General features: G+C 39.7%; 1 protein-coding gene across 8 annotated transcripts in view; it reads left to right on the top strand.

Annotated features, from left to right (window-relative positions):
• Nucleotides 1-26,302, top strand: part of CNOT4 (CCR4-NOT transcription complex subunit 4) — a 101,228-nt gene that overhangs the window by 55,035 nt on the left and 19,891 nt on the right. For 3 of the 8 annotated variants that reach the window (XM_014520224.2, XM_014520226.2, XM_025204797.1), the window contains 6 exons: nucleotides 699-824; nucleotides 2,757-2,890; nucleotides 6,477-6,632; nucleotides 9,927-9,984; nucleotides 10,314-10,563; nucleotides 17,341-17,838. In XM_014520224.2, the coding sequence (XP_014375710.1) occupies nucleotides 699-824; nucleotides 2,757-2,890; nucleotides 6,477-6,632; nucleotides 9,927-9,984; nucleotides 10,314-10,563; nucleotides 17,341-17,838 (1,222 nt within the window). The remainder of the gene's footprint in view (nucleotides 1-698; nucleotides 825-2,756; nucleotides 2,891-6,476; nucleotides 6,633-9,926; nucleotides 9,985-10,313; nucleotides 10,564-17,340; nucleotides 17,839-26,302) is intronic. The other 5 variants (XM_006024204.3, XM_006024207.3, XM_006024205.3 and 2 more) reach the window with 3 other exon arrangements.

Here is a 26,302-nt window from a genome sequence, read left to right as displayed (position 1 = left end):
CCCCCCCCCGGCAAGACTTCGAGCCCAGAAGTGCTACTTCTTGCTGGGTGCGGGGCACCAGCGCGCCACCTGCCCATCGCCTAAGCTGAGAGTGCTGTCTCTCCGGGGGGGGGGCACATGCACCCCCATACACCCTCTACCCATCACCTATGCCTAGGCGGATTCTAGAGATCCTTTCATGGTAGGATTTTTGCAGTAGCTGAAACATGCTAAGGAAGTCCTGTAAGGAAGGCAGGTATGTTTTTTTTTGCCTTTTCACACAGAGGTAAATGGATATGTAGGTTGATTTCCTAAAGCTGGTGGCAGAACCACCTGTAGAACCTACGAGTCCTGACCCTAAACTCTTTTATCTTATGCTTTGAGGAATGGCTCTGGAATGAATACACCGAGTAATAAAATACAGGCTTGTAATTTGAAGGGTTTTTTTCTTATTCTTCATAGATATGAAAATAATATTTACTCATGCTTGGCTTTGTTTTTTATTAGATCATAAATTACTTGAAGTAATTCTGATTTTTATTAGTCTCATGTCACTAGCTTCATATTTAACCCTCAAAAAAACTTGTTTAGATTAAACTGATTTATTTTAGGAAGCTGTGCAATAATTTGACATTGACTTAACTGTTTTTTTTTTCCTATACTGTAAATATGACTTCTCTTTCTCTTCCCCCCCCCCCCCCCCCCCCACCTTTTTTTAGGCTTCTTTAGGTACAACAAAATACTGCAGTTATTTCCTAAAGAATATGCAGTGTCCAAAACCAGACTGCATGTATCTACATGAGCTGGGGGATGAAGCAGCCAGTTTCACAAAAGAGGAGATGCAGGTAGATACACGGAGAGGAACATTCTCTTCAGAATGTAAAAGGCTACTTGACAAGTTGGATGTAGCTGGTGGTGCAATTGGCTACATTTCTTTTATGTATGGTGCTTCTGTGGGCTCAGAAAAGGAATTCCTCAATAGATGGAAAGTCAATGGGATTGTAAGAACGTTTAAATGGCGGTTTTAGGAAAAACTCCTGATTACATCTTCTGCACCTGATGAAAAGGGTGCTAAGTAGCTGCAAGAGTACAAAGATGCTATGAGTGTAACTGTGCTACAGCAGAATATTTCTGTAAAGGTACAGCGTTTGTTACAAATGTCTCAGAAAAGTGTTTTATTTAAAGAGGGAGAGAATAAGGAGGTCTCTCTCTGTCCCTGAAAGCTGATAACTAGCTTCAAAGTGATCTTTGAAGGATTGTCTTTTTGAGTCTGGTTCAGTGTAGTGTGTAAGTGGCATGAGTGCAAAATAAGTTTGTCTCCTTTGGAGAAGTCTAAAGGTTTGTGTTAACAAGTGTGACGTCATGTATGTAATACCAATTGAAGTGTCTGTGCACTTGTGAAAGTGGTGGATGTACTGACTTTGAGTGAACCTTAATAGGATACTGTTTGGAGACTATTTTAAATGAGGCAATACTTTTGCTGCTTAAACATGTAAGGCTAAAAAATTGCTTTTTAGTTAAGTTGTGAGGTAATATTCCTCTGAGGTCTTGGCACTGAATAAAATTAAATTTACTAGCGTCTTAGCTTTCTTCATTGTGCCAAAAACTAAGTGGTCTTCTGAAACTGTGAATTAGTATTAAGTGTATATTTACGATTTTAAAAGGGTGGGGAGTTTTCTTCAGCAGTAGATACTATTGGCTGTTATATCTTTTTCTGTTGTGCTTGTTATAGTGTCTAGGAATGCTGCATGCAATGAATGGCAGTTAAATTCATTTCTTCCCACTTGCAATTATAGATGTTAGACAACATTAACTATTTAAAATTAAAATGATGGTGGTAGGTACTAAAATTTAAGTTGCAAAAATTGTATTTTGTGATATCAGATTCCTTCAATTAGCTGTTGAAACACGAGAGAAGGAAAAGCAGAGTCTTAATATTTAGCATGAATCCCTTTCAGTTGCCAGTCACTTTTACGTAACTTTTGAAACAAAGCCACACTGCATTGGGTTCTGAGTAAACTTCAAAAAAACCATCCTAAGCATATTCTGCTAACATAAATAGTTCTGAACTGAAAGAATCAAATGTCTCTACCCCCTCCAAAAAGCCACTCTCTCTGCAGTGTGAACAATTCCAGGTTGAGAAATCTTTCCCCAATTTCTGAAAGTAATATATTTCTCTCCCTCTAGTACTTCTGCCCAAAAATCTGCTTCTTTCATTGAACAGCTCCCATTCAACCAGAGTTTTCATGCAACTTAATAGTAGCAGTGTAATTGCTTTTGAAATAGTCCTTGAAATTCAGGAGTTTGCAACAGGAAAGGAATTCTGAAATGAAGAGATGTTGTTTCTCCTCTTTCCTTTTCTACCCTTAAATAGCTTAATCTGGTTGGGAGATGTAAAATGCAAACTTCCTTTGGAAATTTGTTTAGTTTTATTTGGAAGGTATCCTAGTGGTTACACCTTATTCTCCAGTTCAAGTGAAAGGCTTCAGCAAATTAACTTCCAAAGCAGAGAAATTGTCAGAGGGGAAGGGGAGTGGGGGAGGATAAATTTTGCTTTCAGAGCAGCTAGTGGATTGCCAGATTTAGCCAGCTAAGTGAGCCTGTATGTGAGCCTCAGACTGCCTGGAACAACCTCTTGACTGAGATTGAAGAGCACCAATTTGAATTTATTTAAGCAAAACCTTAGTATATGCCCAAGATGTTTTAAACACTTATTGTTAGGGGAAAGGAGTATGTGCTTATAATCCAATGCCATCTGCATTTAACTTTTTTCCCAGGCGGGTAAACACCAGGAATATGAACAGAAGCTACTGCAAGAATTGTACAAACTAAATCCCAATTTCCTCCAGCTGTCTACGGGTACAGTTGACAAGAACAAGAACAAAGTGACAGCACTGCAGAGGTATGATGCGTAAGTACTGATGCCAGGCTGGCTGGCAGCACTTTCCTTTTAGCTATCTCTTAATTCCTTGTTTCGGTATGCACCCAAACTCTTACTACTGCAGTAGTATGTGAATCAATATTGTTAATTGGCAAATATTTCATGTCTGTCTTTGCGATAAGAGGGTGATCTGTGCTGTTACAGCTGAAGTGTCCAAGTGATTTTACGTGTTTGGTGTATAACACATTTTGATTAGATTTGGATACTAAACTTCAGGTAATTCAGTGCTGGGGGTGTGGAATGAGCTTTTAATTCTTTCCCTCTGAAAAGATAGCAAAGCAAAGATACTTTGTTGTGCCTAGGAAACATAGTGGTGCCTCTTACTTTGATTACTACATCTGTTTTTGAGGGAGAAGGGTGCAAGGAGGAAGGGTCTCTTTGAAAAAGCTACTTGATAGCTTTTATCTGCTTGGTAAAAATGTTAAATTTAAGATAGATACTTGGGAGTTATTAGCAATTTTTATTTAAAAAAGCACCTTCATACTGAGGAAAAAACATAAAAATATATACATTATTATATATAGTGCTTTTGATCCAGGATTTGAGTCTGTTTTGGGTCAGTTCACCAACTATTGAAATGAATGTTGACAGAAGTTTGCTATTAGCAGCAACGTTGCACTACAGCTTAAAAGGAAGAAATACTGTATACAGGGAAACTGCTAGGGGGGGTACCACAGCTGGAATTTAACTAGGATGCTTGGATAATCTACCCCTGCTCTTGCAGGAAGTGTCATGATTTTTAATGACTGGAAGTGATCAGGACCTCCAGTTTTACCTTGTCTGAAAGACTGCGGTACCTTGTTGTGCCTTGGGCACTGGTTCATTACTGACTCTGTAGAAATTTGCTGCTAAGTAAAATTTAAACACCACTTCCTGCAGTATTCAGTGGTTGATGGTTTTAAATCCAAGGTCTAAACCATCTCTGCTTGACTTGAAACTTGATGGGATGTCTAGCACACGATGACAGAATACAGGGAGTAAAGAATTGCTCTTTGAAAATGCAACACAGATTTGAGTCATTAATAAGCATCTCTGATTGTTGAAATCTGGTATACCAGTGCTTCATCCTGGCATTTATTAAAAGTACCATGATACTTTCATGACTGCAAATGGTCTGAATTTTAATTATCTGAATGACCCCACCACATACAAATTTGGGTTAATACCGACTCCAGGAGCACTGTCTCGAGTTGACAGTGCAGTTTCCTCCTCCACCAATGGGATTTTGAATCCATTTAAACACTGATTGATACTTGTTGTATGCAACTCAAGCTGGTAAAACTTGACTTGTCTGTTCTATTTTAATGAAAATGGCTAACTCCCCAGCTTTCTGCTATGTGATCAGCTTCTCATTTATGTCTTATTCACTGGTATACCACTACCTTTCTCATGCTAGGCTGAATTTAGAATCTAGTGCCTCAACATATTTCATAACTGAGTTAGAATTACAGTTTTCACTGTGAGATCAAGCAGAATCTGAGCTGCAAGGGCTCCATATTTATATTCAAATACAAACTTCCATTAATAGCAGAGGACATGGATAATTACTGGTAAAGACCACTGTTATTCTCCCTGTTCCCCCCCTGCCAGGTTTGTTCCTGTTTGAAGTCCCTTTTTGCACTGTTTCTCTTCCCCCCATCCCCACTCCCTTCCCCACTTGTACTAAAGGCAGATGCTGAAATTTCTGCCTGTGTTTGTATGTCTGTACAAGTATCTCTTGGCATATCCTTCCATAGTTATGCAGTCATAAGTATAGCTGCATACATAGAATCTACAAATGAGAACTAATTCAAAGTTGGGTCCTGATTGGTATCAGTGGGTAATTAAAACGTTGTGGGACTTTTTTTCCATTTCCATATTTTGTTTGTGTCTTAAGGACCAAAATTCCTTATTATATGAAGATGTTTCCATCATGAGTATGTAATGAATGAGGATTACTGGTCCATGTGGAAAATGACTCTTTTTGTAGCTATCATAAGAACTTTCACATTTTTCTTTTGCTGCTTTTTGCCATTTTATTGAGGCAAGATACCAGTTCTTATTCTGGACAAAACTTCAAATAAATTCCATCCTAGTAGTGATTTTTGGACTAAGGGGGTACTTAATCTGTTAGTCTTTTGTTAATTCTATTTTTTTCAGAAATGCACCCAACATTAAGGTGTCCTAGTAGATTCAAATTATGGTTCAAATTTTTTTGTGGCTGGGAGAGATTGGGGAATGGTGAATAAATTGTCACATGCCATGAAAGGTTTTTTTTTTAATTGATCATTTGATGAGAAGGATTTTAAAAAGGATGCCTTTTTTCAACTTCTCTTAAGGTGTGTAGAGTGAAGATGAGATTGTGTACATAATTGAAAGATTTCACCTGGTTTATAGGTGTATGTAGGAACTGATGCCTAGAGCAGGGTAGTTGAAAACAAAATGGAATATTTTCCAATAACATATGTGGACAACTACTATTGTATTCAAAGATAAATGAATAAGACTTGAAGTTCTACTGTAGCAACAGACTGGCTTAATTTCATATTAATCACTTATGAAGCAGACCAGAAAGAGGCTCAGACTCTTGGCTTTCTTTTAAAAATGCACATGGTACTGGAAATGTTTGTACACTGAGCACTTGCTTGCCTCCAAATGGGATGCTGTTTTTCAAAGTTGGGCGGGCAGATAAATAAAAAAAAACCGAAGGTAGAAAACATGGGATTTAAGATTTGTGGTATATGCTGACAACAAAAATATTGACATTTAAGTGTATCTATATGGAGAGAAATGAAAACTGGCTGAAATATTGCCTTCTGACAATATGCCTCCCTACAGCAATAGCTAACTTCCTTTGAGGTCCTCTTTCCAGATCAACTATACTCTGGATTGAAGCCTACTTGACTTTCATTTTAATCTTAAAAAAAAAAAAAAAAAAAAAAAAAGTTGGGCAAATAACTTGGATAGGCTGTTCTAAAATGAGGTGCCCTGGCTGGCCTCATGGTCTGTTGATGATGCTATGGACTGTCATACTGGCAATCAGATTCAGTTTACACTCTCAAGTCAGCCTAGGAAAATCCTTGGCCATATGTCGGGGATGTAGAAGATCTACTGTACCACAGTAGGTGGCAGTTCATGATTAAGAGAACTGGTGAATACTTCTGGGATAATGTGAAGACATTAAGTTGGAGCAAGTCTATAGATTTTTTTTTTTTTTTTTTTAATATCTGAAGCTGTCAAAATGGATTTTTGCAAATGAACATGTTTGGACTCCATTGTCGGTGACCCAGTTACCTACCTAATCACTGGAGAAAATGGAGAGTTCTTCCCATTCTTTTCTTGCCAAGGAGGCTTTTTATTCATCAGCCTTAAAATCTGTGAGAGCTGCCCAGATTATTCCATTCTTATGGTCTGTCTGGCATGAGGATTCATTTCCTCAGTGTTTAAAACTTTTTTTAAACACTTTCTTTATAACTTGAACTCTTTTTTATTTTTTTTAAAACTTTTTTTTTAAATTTGACTCTTTTTTTTTTTTTTTTTTTTTTTTTTTTTTTTTTTTACTCTTGCTTTTTTCCAGACCCAACAGTAATAACAAAGATGCCTGGCCATCATTACAGAGTTCAAGTAAATCAGCCAACGGTTTAACAATGGAACACAGGAAAACGCCTCCTATATTAGAAAATGGCACAGACCCAGAACACATGACTCCAGATGGTGCAGACTCAGATTTCGGGTAATTGTGCTGCCTTTTATACTTCAGCTAGCTTTCTTTCTCTCTCACTAATTGGTGTGGAGGGATGATTCTCCAGTCTCTCTGGTTGGAGAGCTGGATTTAAATCCTGATCAGGTCACAAATGAAGAAATGAGTTTCAGCTCAGCCTTGCCTGTGTCAGAATACTGCTTCGTTGGCAGTTTGTTCAAGAGACCCATAGGCACCAAATAGTAGATGATGGTACAGGCAAGAACTAAGACGTGTTGACAGAACTATGGGCATAGGAAGCTTCCATAGCTGTCCACAGCATAGTCTTAGCCAGAGCTAAGCGCCATACTTGTCTGAATGAATATAAAAATTCAAGGACAAAACAGGGTTTTTTTAAATAGTTCATCAGGAAGCCTTTTAACTGATTGTTTTTGAGAAGTTGGCTTGTGATGAATAAAGTGGTAAATGCCAAACTGATCATTTTAAATTCCATCTCTTCACCTTGATGTGTTCTAGGTAGCTTATGGCAGTAGTCAAGTTTTCATGTACTAACATGAATCGCAGCACACTAGATTCCACTGAAATTGCTTTGTTTGGGCAGAGGAAGTAATTCATTCCATGAGTGACACTTTCCCTGCTTCCAATTTTTTCTTCTTTCAATATCCCCTGCATTTCTTTAGAGTGCTGTTGACATTCACTTCCCATCATATATCTTGGGCAGATCTTACTGTATCTTGCAGTTATATTGCATTAAATTCTGATTACACTAAATCTTCCTTAGCTATGCTGAGCTGGATTATTCAGAACTTAGATGGGACGACTCTGAAAACCCAGAGTATTGCAGGATGTGGTGTTCCTGATTCAGAACCTAACGTTCTTTTTAAGTTAATATTGAACCAATGCCTTAACAAGGTGAATAAGGATCATTGTATTGCTGAAGGTGCCACTTCTTATTGAAAATTAAGAGGAGTCCCGCTTAGCTATGGTCAGAAATCCTGTGCCTATTTTACCCAAGAGTAGAAATACCAACAGAAGTTGTGGCAAATGCCAGATAATTCTGCATCTAAACTTCCCCCAGTTCTAGTTACCTCAGGTGTTCATAGTTTAATTCGAGTGGTGGTTCTACATATAGCTGAATAGTAGCTATGTTGCCCCCCAGATTTGGTTGTATTTCAATAATGAGCGATATTTAAGATGTTGTTCCATCTTTCTTGATGGAACACATTACATGAGAATGTTAAAACAGTGACCCATGAATAACAAGCGTTATTTGTTCATGTTACCTGAGCTTCTAAAACCTACTCGGCATTTAACTTAATCTCTTTATGTAGCTCCCAAGTATAATCTGTGTTGGTTTTGGTACTCCGATTGCCATAAGCAGCCATATTGTTGCTACTTGAAGCCAAGTATATGATTTGTTAACATTTTGTAGGACTGAGGTTCTAGTTAAATCTTTCCCTTATGGAAGGCTGAATGCTTTATGAAGGGCTTGCAACAGAATTATTGCTCTGTAGTTGGGCCATAGCACACATGGTAGCATGCTAATATGGGAGCATTTACTTTTAAAGCAATTGAACGTACTCAACTGTAGAGTGAAATTAATTTTTAAGGGACTTCCAGTTGAAACAGACTTACAAAAGACTGGTGACTCTCTTTTTTGCCCTAAAAGATTTTAAGTAATTGAGGCTCAGTTCTAATACTGAATGTAAGGTGATGGTTAACCAACGGGCACAGAAATTGCTGCTGTTCTTCAGTACTCTGACTTGCACATAATCAGAGTGGAAGAAAGAATAAACTGTTCTAAGCCTAGGCCACTAATTCTTTACTGTAAAAAGAAAAAACAAATAATATCAAATGATTAAGTGACTACAGCATAAAGTATTCAGACTTCACAGTACCAAAATGCATGGACACTTCAGTTGGGTTTAGAGAGCTGCACTAAATGTTAATTATTTTATTGTACTTGGTACAAAAATAATACAAATTAATGTCCTTTAGATGATGCTGTACATTGAACTGTGAGCTTGTAATTTTCATAAGCTCATCATGTTAGTTCTGACCTCAAGGCAAATGTTTATGGCTGCTCAGCTGGACATTCACTAGACCACTGCATCCACTGGAGTGGATAAGATGAAAGCCCAAAAGCTGCATTACAGAGACTTGGTGGGCCTACCATAATGCCTTTAAACTAGATAATTGGTACACTTATGGCTGTCAAAATGCCTACTAGAATGGCTGAGGTTGTGTTTTACAGGAAACAACTTTACTCTTGACTTAACAGAATATTGTAGTGGTGTATTTTTTCTTAAGTTTTATTTATTATTTCCATTGCCTCCATCTTCTTTCTCTGTATTACCATTTTTTTTTAAACTTGTGCACTCAGATTTTTCCCGTTTCTCGGAGACTGAACTCCCTTTTGTTTTTAGTAGTTCCTCTGACAATATCGTGCCGCTGGCAATTCAGCTTTAAGCAAATCTCAAACTGCAGATGCCACCAGATTCCTTCTTTTAAATCTAAAGGATATCACTAGTATTTAAGGTGGTTGCTTGTACCTCTTTCTAGCACTAAATGCATTTGGTGGTGCTGAGGATATTATTCACTGGTCATTGAAATAGCAAAACTGAGGCACCAGATCTGTTTTTATGGAATGTGCAGGACTTAGGGATAATATACTTAAGATTGAAAATGGGTACAGTACTGCAGTAACACAAGAATCCTATTGTTTGAGTGGCCTAGCATAGGACTGACCAACTTGGTAGCACACATGCTACAAGTCACATGAGTAGCTTCTATGTGGCACACAGCAGATGAGGGAGGGGACAAGCAGCACAGCAGCAAACAGGGGAGGAAGCAGAAAGAGCAGTGAATCGGGCAGGGAGCCCAGGGCAAGAAGCAACACCCCTCCCAACCCCCCCTTCCACAAAAAAACAGCAGCTGATCAGGTAGGGAGCCACAAGGCAGGGAACAGAAAAGGAGAACAGCAGGTTGGGGAGGGGAGGAGATCTGGGTAGCACTTGGGACAGGTGCAGGGCTAATTTGTGGTACACCTGCGAAAAAGGTTGACCCCCACTGGCCTAGAGAACATTCTGAACACTTTAAATCTTTTGGTTTGTTGCTCCACAGGAAAAAAGGAACAAGCAGAGTGGATTATGAAAGTAAATGGGTGGATTTTCCTTCATCACCTTCTGAAATTTGGTTTTGTGTGGTCTTTAGTGGTATAATACTCATGAAATAATCTGTTTCTGTGTACTTTGGTGATTCTCTTGGTTGCATACATCTTACTTGATTTTTTTTTTTCTTTTCTTTTCTTCCCCTCCCTTTCTCCAGCCCTATCGACAAACCTACAGATTCTCTCAGTATAGGAAATGGTGACAACTCACAGCAGGTATGGTTTGAAAGTATAACAGATTCAGTTGATTTAGTTCCATAATACGGAAGCCCAACTGCAAGCTGTCTTTTCAGAAGCAGATGTTTTATGAAATATTAATTTGTTATGCAAGTTTTATCTGATAACTGATAGCTAACTTTAAAATGTTGTTAAAAAACAGTCTGCTTCTAGCTCACTTGACACTGAGTGCTCAGAGGACTAGTATTTAATCAGACCCCCTCTCCTCAGTCTTTAACCTGAATTTTTTTAAAGGTGCTTAAATAAAGAATACATAACTTAAGTGTAAAGATACATATCTTGTTTTCTCTCTTCTCCTTTGCCACTAGATATCAAACAGTGACACACCTTCACCACCGCCTGGTTTATCAAAACCCAATCCAGTTATACCCATCAGTTCATCCAATCATAGTGCACGGTCTCCCTTTGAAGGGGCTGTAACAGAGTCACAGTCGCTCTTCTCAGACAACTTTCGGCATCCCAACCCCATCCCAAGTGGGCTTCCCCCATTTCCCAGCTCTCCGCAGACTTCCAACGATTGGCCAACAGCACCAGAACCACAGAGCCTCTTCACATCAGGTATGAGAGTGGTTTAGTTACTAGGATCCTTTTTTTGCTGCTTTTTTTCTTTCTTTTTTTCTGATGGCTATAATGACGTGGAAATAGAACTACTACTGTAGTTGCTTCCCAAGTACATTATCTGCTTGTTCTTTAAAAGTGATTTATATTTTAATACTTATTGTGCATTTCAAATATCCTGTATTTTTAAGAAAAATATATCAATACAACTTGCTGAAACCATGTTTAATAATGTGTAGCTTCTGCCTACACAAGCGTGGAATGGTATGTAAGGTGGGGGTTATTAATTTTGCCTTTGGTCACCTAAAATAAACTAAGCCCATTGGGGTTATTTTTAGCATTTCTAAATAAGCAGCCAACAAGGAAGTGGAGAAATGTAAGCAAAAGCAATAATGAATCAGGACTACGTAAGAGTGCATACATGAAAAATAACTGAGAATTAAGAGTGCTACAAGATTTTTTTAAATTGCATATGGTAATGTAAGGGTTTTTTTAAATGTTCTTTGTTATACCAAGGCAGGGGCAAAGGCAAAAGAGAGGGTAGCAGTGTGTATTCAAAGTTGTGCTGTTTTCCACTCTCTCAAGGACGGCTTTGCTACCCTCCTACACTGGGCAGTGCTACAGTCAGAGTGATGAGTGTCTGTGTTTTCTGCCTGTCAGCAAAGGTGGATCAGGCCTGCATGACCTCAGCAGCTTGCTAGGCCACAGCCAGGAAGGTTTGAATAGCCCCATAGAAAAGTCCAGCGTGACCCACTGCTGACACAGGCAAATCTTTGGGCCTGAACGCAGAGCATCCTGGTTCTCTCTCCGATACAGCTCTGAGCATGGTGGGTTCCTAGCATTACTAAAGAAGATCGCACTTGTTCTTGCACACAAGGTGCAATTCTTTTCCGATGCAGAGTGGAGTGCCACTTGAAGATGAGCCAAGGTACTGTAAAGAGCTGTATCTCTCCCTCATCTGTCTTGCTTCCTTTTTGGGAATGTCACGAATGAATACCCTAAAAGAATTCAGCTTTGTTCTTCCAACCAGCTGTTGCTCAGCTGGAATACTGCAATTGTGAAATCTGCCCTGGAAAATGTGTATTTGTTTTGCTCTGCTTTGTTTTGTCATCTGCCGAAGTAGGAATGCTCCTTTTCATTCTGTGATGGTTGAAAAGAGGGGCTTGGTGTTGGTGTTATATAGCATAATTAGGAATTATCTATATATGTAATGCTGCCTAAGAACTAATTCAGCAAGACCTCTGTTTCCAGAACGCCTATGAGAAGTACACGAATATACAGAATTGAGCTATAAGGTGGAAAACCCTTCCAGATGGGGACTTGTATTTTTTAATATGTAAAGCATTTAGTGACTTTTGAGTGCTATATAAATACCAAATAGCACAGAAAAGATACAAATGGCACGCAACCGACTGTCAGTGCAGCAAATTAAGCTTCTGTTTATAGCAGGAGTGTAAATATAGGGTTAACGGTTAATTCATTTAATGATGAATGTGACACCACTGTGTTATCCTGTAAGAACGTGAATAGAGATTTGCAGCAGACAACATGCTGTGAGCCCAAAAGAATAGGAAACTACTGCCTGCTTTTTTTAAAACTATTGCAAAATGTGGACACAATACTTGGACATAATAGACTGTGTCTGACAACATTTGTACAGTATGTAGCGGAGTGAGCCCCACTCAGCTTCCTATAGTTATCCATATATAGTGACTAAAATTGCAGACACTGAATTAACTCTGAATAACATATGAGCTGGAGTGACAGCCTTCATGTGGTTCTAGAAGGATGAGAATAAGATAGATGGCTGTTTGTGTAGATGTACTAAACTGCAAATCCAGGGGTCCATAGAGTATGGAAAATATGCCAAAAGCTGGGTTGTCCCTTCCATCCCACAGACCCCATTGATTTCCTGCAGGGCAGGAATCCCCCCTTGCAGAGCAGCTTGCAAGATCAGGGTAAATCCATTTCTAGTAACAGACTTTCTCACGCACCCTACCCACTACATTCACGTTTCTCCACTTAGCCCACCTTGGCATCCTTCTGAACCCTGTTATTTTTCAAAACTATTTGGAGAATAGAGAGTGAGTTCTGAATGCCAGCAAGCAACTCTGCCTCTACTGAACCAAGCGGAGAAAGCAGTTGCACTTGAATTTCCCAATTGCCAATTCTCCTTTTTCCTTTCTAACACCAGAATGGAAAGAGCTTTTAGCAAAACTCTCTCTCTAACTTTAGCGGCTGCTCCAGTACCATATAAGGAGACGGGCCATTTCCAAGATCCAAAATATTGAGGGTTTCAGGAGGTTGAGAAAATGGCGAGTTCATATTTATACAGAAACAAGTGGTATGTCAATCCAAATCACAGAACCCGTGCAAAATGCACTCTCTGACAGGAACGCCGCTAAGCAGCGGCGTTCAGCGCCTCGTTTTTAGGCAATCGTCAGGTAAAGCTCCATCTAGAATAGATTGAACTAAAGCAAGATGACAGGAACTGGGAACCCCCAAATCCGAAAGAAATAGCTTTAGGGATGAAAAAGGAGAGTGTGTAAATAGCAAAAGTAGAGGTACCACATTTTGGAGCCAATTGCTTTAGAGAATAAGTGTGTTTTTAAAAACGGATTAAAATAGATTTCTGCAATGGAGGAGCAGGGAGTGCACAAACATTTTTATTTTTGCTCTCAAGCAAATCCCGGGACGTCATTCTCCCCCTGTACTCGGCCTTAGTGAGGCCGCAGCTGGAGTACTGTGTCCAGTTTTGGGCTCCACAATTCAAAAAGGATGTGGAGAAGCTTGAGAGAGTCCAGAGAAGAGCCACGCGCATGATCAGAGGTCAGGGAAGCAGACCCTACGATGACAGGCTGAGAGCCCTGGGGCTCTTTAGCCTGAAAAAGCGCAGGCTTAGGGGTGATCTGATGGCCACCTACAAGTTTATCAGGGGTGACCACCAGCATCTGGGGGAACGTTTGTTCACCAGAGCGCCCCAAGGGATGACGAGGTCGAATGGTCACAAACTACTTCAAGATCGTTTCAGGCTGGACATAAGGAAGAACTTCTTTACTGTCCGAGCCCCCAAGGTCTGGAACAGCCTGCCACCGGAGGTGGTTCAAGCGCCTTCATTGAACACCTTCAAGATGAAACTGGATGCTTATCTTGCTGGGATCCTATGACCCCAGCTGATTTCCTGCCCTTTGGGCGGGGGGCTGGACTCGATGATCTTCCGAGGTCCCTTCCAGCCCTGATGTCTATGAAAATCTATGAAAATAGCTAGTTTTTTTCACTTTTTTTTTTAGAGACTTTTTGTGCTTTCAGAGTTGTCAAATATGCCTGACTTGTAGGATCTGAAAGGTGCTTGCATTCTAGAGCCACAGGGAAGTAGGGGTGGAAGAGACTTCCAGAGGTCATCTAGTCCAACCTTGTGCTTGAAGCGGGATCATCCCTATCCAAACCATCCCATACAACCATAATCTAAACTGTGTAAGACCACCCTCCACCCTGACACAACATAAACCTCTAACACCCTAACCTGCCATTGGTAAAACAGGGGAACCATGGCAGCCAATGTCCTGCTTCTATAAAATATCAGTAATACACTCAAGAAGTCCTGGGTAGAGGGCGATGTCCCTCCTGCCACAGGAAGGCTAAAACCCCCACTGTTCATACCAGTCTGACTATAGGGTAAAATTCCTTCCTGACCCCAAATATGGCGATCTGTCTGACCCTGAGTGTGAGGCTAGACCCTCTACCAGGATGCTCCGGCTTTACTCCTAGCAAGAAAATTGGTACACCCCAGTTGAAGTCTCCATTCTTAGCTATAGCCAACACCCATTGTCTCTGGGGAGGCTTATGATATTCTGATATATAGCAGAAAAAGGTGGTGGGGAGGAGGGGAGCAACTAGCAGAGCCCAGAATCATAGGAAATATCCATGGCATAGCTATTACCTAGGTCATCCTCGACCAGTGGCTGTTCAGCCTCTTGAACACCTTCAGCAATGGAGAGTCTGCAACTACCCTAAGCAATAAGGGTGTGCAAAATGTGCTGTATTCAGTTTGGACTCAGCCCAAATTGGGGATAGGGATTCAATTAGTTGATTCAGATCACTGTCCCAGATTCAATTCTGCCAAATCTGACGATTCAATGCTGATTCGAAATAGACACAGCCTTAAATGTTTTTTCTATATACCTTGGGTTACCAGGCACGGCTTGTGAATGCTGTGATGCTGGGGTGGATGGAGCATCCCACAGGAGTGCAGCCCCCCCTGGTGCTTGGCAGCGAACTCTGAAGTGAACCAGAAGCACTTCTGGTCTAGTTCTGGGTCTGCCAGGAAGCATGCGGGGAGCTCCCCTACCCCCCACCCCCCCCCAGCTTAGCAGTCAGCCACAGGGGGACCCCGGTTGCCCCCTGAGACCCAGGAGGCACCAGTCGCTGAGCTGGGGGGGTGCAGGGAGTCCACCACACGCTCCCTGGCGGACCCAGAAGTGCTTCTGGTCCACTTCTGGGTCTGCTGCCGAGCACGCTGGAGAGCCTCCTGCGCTTCTGTGGGACACTCCGTGCGCCCCAGTACTGCAGCATTCATGAGCCTCCTGCTACCTAGAGGTATGTAGAAAAAACATTTAAAGCTGTCTCTCTGACCGAATCTCTCTGAATCAGTTCGGGGGGCTCTGATTTGATTCAGAGATTAAAGGGTCTCCTGATTCAATTCAGATTTGGAGATTCGGCCACTGAATCGGGCTGAATCTCCGCCAAATTGAATCGGGGACTGAAGCTTTGCACAGCCCTACTAGGCAGTCTAGTCCACTGCCTCACTATTTTTACAGTTAAGATGTTTTTCTGGATATTTAATCTAATCTAAACTAACTTTGCTGCAACTTCAAGCCATTGGTCCATGTCCTCTGCATCAAGAGAGAGAAGGTGCTTTCCCTCTTCTATGGCAGCCCTTCACATATTTGAAGACTGCTACCATGTCCCCTCTTAAACGCCTTTTCTATAAACTGAACAGGCCTTGCTCCTTCAGCCTCTCCTCATATGACTTGCCTTCCAAGCCCTTGATCATCTTTGTTGCTTGCCTCTAGACCCCCTCTAACTTCTCCATGTCCTTTTTTTTTAAAACATGTTGAGCCCAGAACTACATACAGTACTCCAGTGAAGGCCTAACTAGTGCTGGGTAGAGAGGTAACATAACCTAAGTTGCTTTCCTGCTTACATGAATGGCATATTCTGTATTTGGTACATCCACATTGTGTTATGTTGTTGATCACTACAAAGTGCTTACGTGCACAAATGCTTTATAGGAATTTTGGTTTTTGGAGAATTCTGCATCTTGGAAAGTCTTATTAGTTGAACCAAAGGGACTTATTTTCAGGTCATTTTAATTTAAGATCAGCATAACTTTTGTTTATGAGTTAAGTATCAAAAGGTAAGCTACATACCTACTTGAAGTTATAATCTTGTTAGTAAGGAACTGTGTGGGGTATGGCAAGTTGAAAGACTGCATGCAAGGAATGAGAAACATGGGGAAGAGAACTTTCAGGCAACACTTGTACTTCCTCCCCTTCATCTCCCAAAGGATTTTTTTTCCCTCACCAGTGTCAAATGATGATGGTCAAAAGCATTGTTGCTAATTAACTGACCCTTCATATTTAAAACTTTTTTCTTTATACATAGTGTGTGTCCATCTGTCTGCATACGTCGAATGTCCAGCTCAAGATTAATGTGAAAGTTAATAGATCCAATTTTTTTCAAGAAGTGAAATAAGCAACTTTAGAAATATTTTCCAGTCACCTAAAGCAATAATTTTTCCAGTAGTCTGTTTTACACTGGCTTCATTCTCGCTGTCAGCAGAAGGAGATGATGCAGATGAGCGAGAGACTGCCTTTATATATAAAGGCTTCAAAATGTTTCTCTTCAATACATTCTCTGCATTTTTCTTCAAAATCTAATGACCATTCCCAGCATTCATGGAGACTATGAGCTAAATAGCTTTAAATATAAACAACTGCATGAGAAAAAGAAAGAATAGAAATTCAAGGAAGTAACTTTGGGCATTTCATGCCTGCAAGTCATTAAAATGCATTTATTTTAGTACAGCTATTTTCTACAGCTTTTTTGTGTTAAATGTGCACTTTGATAAGAAATCAAGTAATTCAGCTTCTTTTATGCATTGTCAACAATCAGTTTCTAGGCTTGCTTAGAATTATTTAAATACACAATGAAGCCAGATTTTTGCTCCCCTCCTACAGAATTTGTTGCATAGCAGCCCTGAAGCACAGTAGAGCTAAAAGCAAAATATTGAAATGAACAGAACCTTTATTTAATCAGGCTAAGGATTTTTTTTTTGCTTAGTCACACTTCCACTGAGTAATGTATTAGTGGATAGATCTTTTACTGGTACAAACTCAACATTCAGTAAGAGCATCTATTTAGTTGGACTGTATGTATTTGTTTTTTGTTGTTAAAGGTATTTATTAAAGGCTCTGTTTGTGTACTGAACTTGGACTGTTTGTTTCTGGTGGATCATGCAATAAAACAGAAGATTACGATCTCAAAGTCTCACAAATCCCTAGTTAGGTGTAACAGGAAGATAGGATGCTAATTTAAGTAGCAGATGATTTTGATGCAGTGTTGTAAATGGTATATAGCGTGAAATAATATTAACATTTAATTGGATTGAGGTTGAAAATACTGCCTTATTAAAAATGGTCTCTTCCCCCCCCCCCCTTTTTTTAAGGACTAAGGAAATAAGTATGCATAATTAAATATAATTTTTCTGTCCCACAGAAACCATCCCAGTATCCTCCTCTACAGACTGGCAAGCGGCTTTTGGGTTTGGTTCCTCCAAACAGCAAGAGGACGACTTAGGGTTTGACCCCTTTGATATCACCCGCAAAGCCTTAGCAGACCTGATTGAGAAGGAACTGTCAGTCCAAGACCAACCTTCCCTCTCGCCCACATCTCTTCAGAACCCTACCCCACACACTACAACCGCCAAAGGGTCAGGCTCCGGATTCCTGCATCCTGCTGTACCCCCAAATGCCAACTCTCTCAGTAACACCTTTCCAGTCTTGCCACAGAGGTTCCCACAGTTTCAGCAGCACCGAGCAGTTTACAACTCCTTCAGTTTTCCAGGCCAAGCAGCTCGCTATCCTTGGATGGCTTTCCCACGCAATAACATCATGCACTTGAACCACACAGCAAATCCCACCTCAAATAGTAATTTCTTGGACTTGAATCTCCCACCACAGCACAGCACAGGTCTGGGAGGGATCCCTATATCAGGTAGGTGAATCAGGGCAGCCATGAACATGATCCAGTTTGTTCATTCTTTTCAGCTTCTCTGAGCCAGGGTGGGAAGAAGAGAGTAGCCAGCTATCAAAGCTAGAATGCTACTTGTGACTTATCTTAGGATTTGTTATGGGAAAAATATTGTTTTAAATAAGCCCTTTTCAGCTTCTTTTCAGAAGGTTTAATGGGTGCTTAGCCTTGTAACATTGAGCTTTATAAGGAAGGTGGAGTATTTTGTGCCCGATAATTTTATGCCAAGATATTGATTCTTCAGTCTTGCCAGGTTTTGGCCTTCCATGAGAACTTAAAGAAAGCGTAGGCAATGCAACTCCAGAGTTGACATGCATGTGCTCATCAGAGTTTAAAAACATTGTGCAAAATATTCTTTATGGTAATTTCTGCAAACAAAAGGGATAAAGCCACCTGTCGGCTGCCTCAGCTGGCTTGTTCCCTTCCACACATAACAAACTTGCTACGTATTACAACTTTCAGTGCTATTTTATTTCTGTGCTTCAAATGGTTTTAATGTTATGCTGATTTTATACACATGGTCATGAACATTCAGTCAGCAAAGAGGATTCATCCACACTGAGAGGTGCAGTCTGTGATGTCCTGTGAAAACAAATGCTGATTTTAATATGGTAGTTCATGGCTTGATTGCTATGATACTGCAGCAGGCTTTGTAACTGGAGGGCTAAATGGACAAAAATGTTCTGATACACCATTTATTTTCAGGGTTTGGGAACTAGTATGTTCCCATGCCTATTCTAGTAGCTTTGCCTCAGCAGGTTCTTCTGTAGGAAGGAGAGAAATTGAATACTGTTTGTGCATTAAGTTAACTAGCAGCTTAAGAAAAAGGGACTCCAAACTGTTTATAGTCACAGGATGAGAAAAGTTACTCCATGAGACATTGCCACTGTTATGATCTTTGCAGCCATTTTGCATAAACACTTAAATTATTTTAAATCTAAAGATAGAGTGACCTTGGAAGTATGTGCTGTCTTCTTGCTACTTGAGTGTAGACTTTTAATTTTTTTTTTCTTCTTCACTCTCTTTTTTTTACAAGAGGCTTGTCAGGGGCTTAGGGTTTCCATATTTTTTTCTAAACTTCTCCCTAGGGGAAAAAACAGTAGCATTTGTAGCCTAGAATAAATGTATGGAGCTTTTTAAGCTGTCCTCAACAAAGATGTTGGGTGCCTCAAATTAGCACTCAATATGGAGGGAAAAGGGAATTTTAATTTAGACAAATAAGAGAGGTTCCCTACTCTCTTTTTTGTTAAACTGCATTTTGGGGCTATTTCACTAAAATGACAGTTCGGTGAAAGGAAGAAGACCTTTTGCACTAAGTGAAATGTACACTTGAAGACCCTGAAAGCTATTCTTGAGTTCTGACTTGCTATGTTTTGTCCTGAACCAAGGCTAGTGGCAGGGTTATGGTCCTGTTTTATGAACCATTATGGCTAAAATATCCTGGAGTGTTGCAAAGCAGATAATCCCAACTGTGTAATAAGACTTTGATCCTAACTCTGATGGGCTTGCAAGATCATTCTTAAAATCGCATCATTTTAATTGCCTTCAGGCAGATATTCCTTGGCACTTTTTTTTTAACAAGTCACAGCTTTATGCCCACTAGTGCATTTTCCCTGTCTGTTTTGAGAATGCCGGCATAATGCCCATAAATATCCTTGTTCTGATGGAACAGTTTTTCCATATAACTTCCATTATAACTAACTTCTAGTAACAAAACCAGAAAAAATTCTTCTGGAAGTTGCATGGTATAGTTTCTAAAGTAATCGGAACTACCTTTTAAGTGACTTCCTAATTACAGAAGATGTTGTTATTGCCTGGTTCTCAGCTGAGAAGGAGTCTGTTTGCTCTCCAGTAACTGTAGCTAACTGTCCACACCAAATACAATCCTTGGAAGTATCATCTCCATATAAATATACTGACTGCTCCAAATCTGGCCTACCTACTAATACACCAAATTGTTTTGTTAATTTGTTTCTGTACTGGCCAAAATGAGATCCTGGTCTGTGACTAGGAATTGGGAATGTTTCTTCTACAATATTTTGGCTTATTACAGTTCATCTTTAATATTCCAGCTCTTGGCAACTGGCATTTCAGCTGGGTCTCTGAGCTACAGGCCCCTCTAACAAAAAAAAAAAAATCATTCTTTTCAGGCAATTTAGTACATTTAGACATGCCCAAAGAAAGACACAGGAAAGTAGTAGAACCGTGGGGTAGGGTGTGGATGCCTCTACTCGCATAATAATGTTTTATAAAGGATTGCTTAAATTCCTGCAAGGTAAGCTTAATGTGTGTGCTTACAATGGGTTGGCTACTGCATGTTAGCTGTCTGTACTTTATCCTGCCTTCATGGAGGGGCAACCTATCTCCTCCTCACTGTGGGATAAGAGCCAGCATATACTGTCAGTTACTAGAGAGTAGCTGAGATGCTGTAAACTCACACCCAAGCTTATCTTGTGATAACTTGTTCACATGCCCATACCTCTTACAAGGTATAGTTTTTATAAAGGAATATGCCAGCCTGGTTTAATACATCAGTAAAACAGCACCCACACAGAGGACTGTACTGGTAAAGGGTGGGAGAGGAGTGGGGGAAAACTATCCTTAGCTAACAATTACATCAGTATGAAACCTATATGTAGGCTAGGCCTTGAAAGCTGCATTTACACTAATGAACCTATTATTGTATCCTAGTACACTAATTTACATGCTAACAAGGCCCTGTGTGAGAATTTTTTTTTTTTTTTTTACTGCGAAGTGAATTTAATTGAAAAGCATACATGAAATTCCTTTCAGTCGAGCAGAAAGCAACAATAAAGCCCATATCAATATTAGAGAATTTTAGGAAAAATAGAAGCAGCATTTAGTTTAGCAGCAGGACTCCAGCTTCCAGCATTTAACTTACATGGAGGATTAAAAAAGCCAGGGGTGTTCTTGAATCTTGTCTACAAACTCCAACAGCACTGCTTCCGTCAAACTGAATGTTTTCAAGGATCAGTCATTGGAAAATGAACACTTACAGGACTGCTTTACCAATTGGTAATCCTGAATCAGTATTTAGGCTATACATCCAATTAACTTTTTTATCATCTCACTCATTTTCATCTTTTCTTTTGTTTTCAAAATCAAACTGATTTAAAAAGAGACACTTCACAAAACTTTGCAATTTTAAACCAACAGACTATTTTGCTATTCTTGAAGCCTAAAATTGGTTTATATTAATACAAAGAATTTGGACGTATAGTCAGTTAAATTGCTGAACTTTTAGTGCTGAATTTTTGCATGAAGATAATGGAATGCTTTAAATATGGCTCTTTATTTTTTTTCCTATTCTAACGATTCATATTTTATTTTAGAGCTGTAAAGGGAGACCACTTCAGCATTTAACTTTGGTACTCCAGTGCAGTTGCATTTTTCAGTGTTTTAATAAGGTTCCTTTAAGCTACCTCCTACCTAATCTAGAACAGAACTATTTATTTTTCTTTCCAAACCTTGAAAACAGAGCTGTTGGTAGTGGTCAATAACCATAAATAGAGGGATACATGGGACAAGATGATAATATTTTTAAAAAATTTAAAGGACCCAAATTAAAAAAAAAACATCCAGTGTGTATTCGATGGTTTTCTATCAGCTAAAGTAATGCCAGTTAGACTTAACACCTCTGCTGTGATTTACAAATGACATTAGATGGTAATAATACTATGTTTATAATTGAAAGCCTTTTAATACCTATCTAGGCAGTTGGCCTCGTACTCAAATGCATAAAGACTCAAGACTGAAGTGTTCCTGGGTTGCATGTGCCTGTAAAACATTTAATATTTCCTTTAACCCCCTGGCAAACAGATTTGACTGGTTCTAAAATGAATTACTAGAGACTTTAATTGGCTTCACTAATTGTTTTAATGGTATGGCTTCTGATTGCGAGGGTTTTCATGGTGACGTTTTGTTTGGTATAGAGTGGCTGTTTTGGGGGTGAGTGGCTGAAAGACTTGTCGTACAGTTTTAATTCTGTCAAAATACTGCTGGAAAAGGCAGTGGAGTTACTATCTTCATTGCTGGGCAGTGTGATTGATTCTAGAGAAGACTTGTACCTCAGAAAAATATAGGCTTAAAAACTGGTTCTCCAGTGAATCATGGCATAAAATATCTGGTTGGGTGCGTACAGACGTGGAAACAAAATTTAAAAACAGTGCTTTACTTTCAGCTCGGCGTGCCCCCAGACCAAGCACAGCACATGCTCAGAAGAGGAATTGCATCAGTTTGACCCAGCTCACCAAGCATCTGTATAGCTTGCGTGCTTCAGCAGGGCTTTTTGGCGCTTTTATCTAATAACTGATTCAATCAGCTACTAGAAAAAAAGCCCCCAAAAGCCCCACTGAAACACGCAAGCTATACAGATGCTAGAGTGGTGGGTCAAACTGACGTGATTCCTCTTTCAGTAAAGCGCCGAGGTTTCTTGTGTTCTTCCCCCTTCCTCCTCCCCCTTCCCCCCTGTCTGTCAGCACCCTTTAATGGCCCAGAACAGTGCATTAGTTATTGGGAAGTGTTGAAATAGGTCTTGGATTAGTGTTTATGGGCTTTTTGTTTTGTGTTTTGAGAACTGATTGTCAAAATCAAAACGTTTAAAAATGAGACACAGATGTTTGAAACTTGTTTCCCATCTTATTGTCCTTCTTAATACCTGTAGAGAAATTTATTCTTTTATTCCCTTTCCTTTCTGCTGCTTTAAGCTTTGAAACATTAAAACTTATTACATAAGTTGTGGACCTCTCTACATAGCAAAAATGTATGAAAACAAATTTTATGTGAAATGTATAAAGAAAGGTTAATGCACACAGTAAATTTTGCTTGTAAATGACTGCTGCACATTTCCTATCAGTTCTGTGCAAAATAAAGAAATTGGCATTATTTAAATATTGGCTCGTATTTTGCATCTGAATCTCAATTTTCATTTGAGCTTTTCTTCCCAATAGTTAAAGACCTTAGATACCAAATTTTAAACAATAATGCACAAACTTTGAAAGGATTCCAGTTTTAAACTATCTTATTTGAATGTCCTTCACATATTCATATATGGAACAGTCTAAACCCTTTTTTTTTTCCATGGAAGCGGTGGGGGGGAAAAGTCTGGTGGGATTAGTTAGTGGTAGGTGGAGCAGCACATGTAAAAGAACAAACCTTGTTTGGAGTAAAGTATGGTGGGGAGTAGGAATAGCTAGGATGGTGGAAGACCTGCTTAATCTCTCAACACCATCACATTCCCCTGTATGTGGAGACTTGGGTAGAAGCATATGAAAGCTGCTTAGTTCTATACTGGTTTTTGTCCCTTTCTGGATCTGGTACAAGATTCATCTTGAACCTTTTGCTTGAGCCTGGATGTAACTGAAAAAAATCAAACTAGATTTGTTACCAGGATCCATTTTATACTGATAGCAAATGTTGTATCGTCTACATACAAACTAATTTAATGGGAACATTTAAATTAAAAAATAAGGCCTGAACTTAATAAAAGGGGAGATTGGTCCTTTTAAACTCAAATTGAAAAGATGGTCAAAACACAGCCACTTAACAATTCTAGATAGCAATAGTGTACAAACTATACTATTTGTTACCTGACATCAAGGTGTTAACAGGCAGGAGCGTGCCTTTGCCCCTTGCTTGGTTCATATTTGCTGAAGAGGAATTACTAGTAATGGAGACTGCAAAGCATAAGAGGTATACACATACTGCACACACAGTTGGTGTTTTTATTGTAACACACTTTTTTACCATCTCCACATATGAAACCTTGCTATCTCTGGTCCCAATTGTTACCTGGCATCCTATCACATTCAAATCCCTTTTTATTTGCTACCATATTCTAAAAATGTATCAATATCCCTGTTTTACAAAGAAGTTGGCCATGACCAGCTACTACTGTGAGGGTTCCTGTTAGTCACATTGTGGAAGAGTGTAGCCAATGGTGCTTTAACAATCAAGTGAGACCATGTTCATGTAACAAACCATTGATACCAGTTTTTCACCTGGGATCTTGGCAGCCCCTTACTGTGCTACCTCCTACTCTTTTAAAGCTTTCTCTGTCAGCCAAGACTTTCAGAAATAGCTAGTGAGTTCTGGGTACTTCATTCCTCGGCACCCAAGATTACTATTATGTTGAGAGTCTTGGCTAATGCTGTCTTTCTCAGCAAGAGAATTGTAGTTGTCTTGTATTAAAGCTCCAACCACCATTTTTGTATAAGCATTACCACTTTTGCACTCATTCTGGGGTCGGTACTTGCCTTGACCAAGTATACTTTTAAATGTAATCTTTCACTTGCATATCTGTCACATGCTTATCTGGATTTCAAACCTTTTTTGCCTTCTGACTGACCTCTCATTTGCCTGCATTCATTTTTGACCTTGACCTCCACATGGGTCCTTTGCAAACTTGTCCACTATAATTTCCATAACATTGGCAACATGTATCCATAGCCTTTTATCCTGCCTCTACCAAAGTCTTTATACAGTGCTGTCTCTTCATGCTTAAAATATTAACTTCTTCTAGGGCTTACTTTTGTTTGTATTCTTGTACATGCAGAATGCTGCTGCCTATATCTTTTATATCAGGTAGAAACATCTCCATCAAGTGTGCTCAAAGATCCTTTCATTTAACCAATCGGGCCAGAATTACTTTAGTTTTTAAAACCCTTAGTGGACTTCTTCTGTTCTGCCAGTTGGATCTAGTTTTTGTTTTTGTTTTGCTTGCTTTACTCCAGTTAAATAATGGGGCCCTCCCTTTTAACTGTCTTGACACTAATTGAAAGATGCCTCCAGAAGTCCTGCCATTTGGAAGAGTCATACTAAGTTTTTAAGTAGGTGGAGGATTGCTTTGAACTTGCTGTTGTCAGTTAACTTTGTAACTATGTAACCCTAAAGTATTCCTAATGCAGTAGTATGAAAGTGCTGTTCCAAAGACAGCTTGCTGTATAAATACTGTACCAGTGTGTTTGATCTAAACGTTTTTGCCTAGAATGCTGCAGATTTGGGGGAAACTTTCACTTGTAAGCTACTATTATATAGCAACTGCTAGGCTTCGAGGCATGTTTGAGGTTCTGTATTTTTTTATATTTTGTTTGTTTCATATCTAAAATGTGGAAACATTTAAAGGAACTGTCATGAAACAGTTTCTTCTCCCAGCTGTAGCAGTGTTTGAGGGACTGCTAATCAAATATAACACAGCTAAGGTTTAAATGTGGGGGGGAGATCTCTCAGAGGACTGAATGACTTTCTCTTGTAAGCTGCTCATTTGCTTTCAGGGCCAACAGTTGTATGAGAAGATCTCTTGGTACTTCATAGTTGTTGGTCTCTCCCAGTTTCTAGGGGACAAGGTGCGTTTAGTGTCAGATGTCACCCATCATGATACTTTTTATTGTAGTAAGTCTCTCTGTATAAGAGCCTATAAAATCTTCTGTTTATGGTAGGGTAAGTTTTAATGCCCAAACCAGGTTCAGAAAGGACTTCAGTCTTTGTGCTGTAAATCTAGCACTTTAGCTCCAAACTCAATAACATTTTTTTTTCAGAAAGAAAATCATAGTCATAAAGAGGATGTTTTAACTAAAAATTGATGTATATACACTGATTTAATACAGGACCCCTAGTTCTTCTGAGGACTTCTTTAGGTACCACCATGATAGCAATAATAGGCTTTTATTATGCATGAGTTTGACCTGTCTTTTAGGTACTCATCCTTAGTGGCTCTAGGTCCTTTGTACTCCTTTAAAATATAGCAAGTGAAATTCTGAATTACCTAGCTTTCTTCGTAAATCAGTCACAAAAAAAAAGCACATGCTAATAAAATGTCAGCACAGGCTGAAATATTCTAGCTTGGATAAACTGAAGGGGAGAACAAAAACCGAGTACCTTCATGGAAACTGCCCATCTCTCCTGTCCTAAATCAGGGAACTTTTAGCATGTGCCAGTCACAGGTTGCAGCTTAAATGCTTGATTTTATACCTAGACCCCAAATTGCTATAAAGGCCTACAAGATCAAAACCAGCGTCTTAAATTCACACTTACTTATGATGTGAACAAATGTAACAGTTAAACTCTTTGAAACAGTACCCCCAGGGGACACATCCCTGCCTCTATGCCGTTCCTTGCGGGAACACTTCAAAGCACTGCAGCCTTCTCTAGTGCTGGTCAGGGAGTGCTAGAGCAGACCTGTTTCAAAGAGGTACCACAGGCAGGGAGCTTCACAGGGAAGGAGGAATCTGTGCATGGCTGTTCTCCACATCCCAGCTGGAGAAGTCTGAAGCAGGCACAGGGGAGTCCCAGAGCTGCTTCTGAGCTGCTCCTACCCTGTTGCAAGGAGCAGCTATGGTACAGTGCAGATTCTTCCTAGCCTCCTCCTGGCCAGGGTGAAGAAGTAGGAGGGGAGCTGGGCAGGGAAAGA

Source organism: Alligator sinensis, unplaced genomic scaffold (assembly GCF_000455745.1).
Source record: "Alligator sinensis unplaced genomic scaffold, ASM45574v1 scaffold166_1, whole genome shotgun sequence".
Taxonomy (NCBI): Eukaryota; Metazoa; Chordata; order Crocodylia; family Alligatoridae; genus Alligator; species Alligator sinensis.
This window is presented reverse-complemented; position numbering and strand designations above follow the sequence as displayed.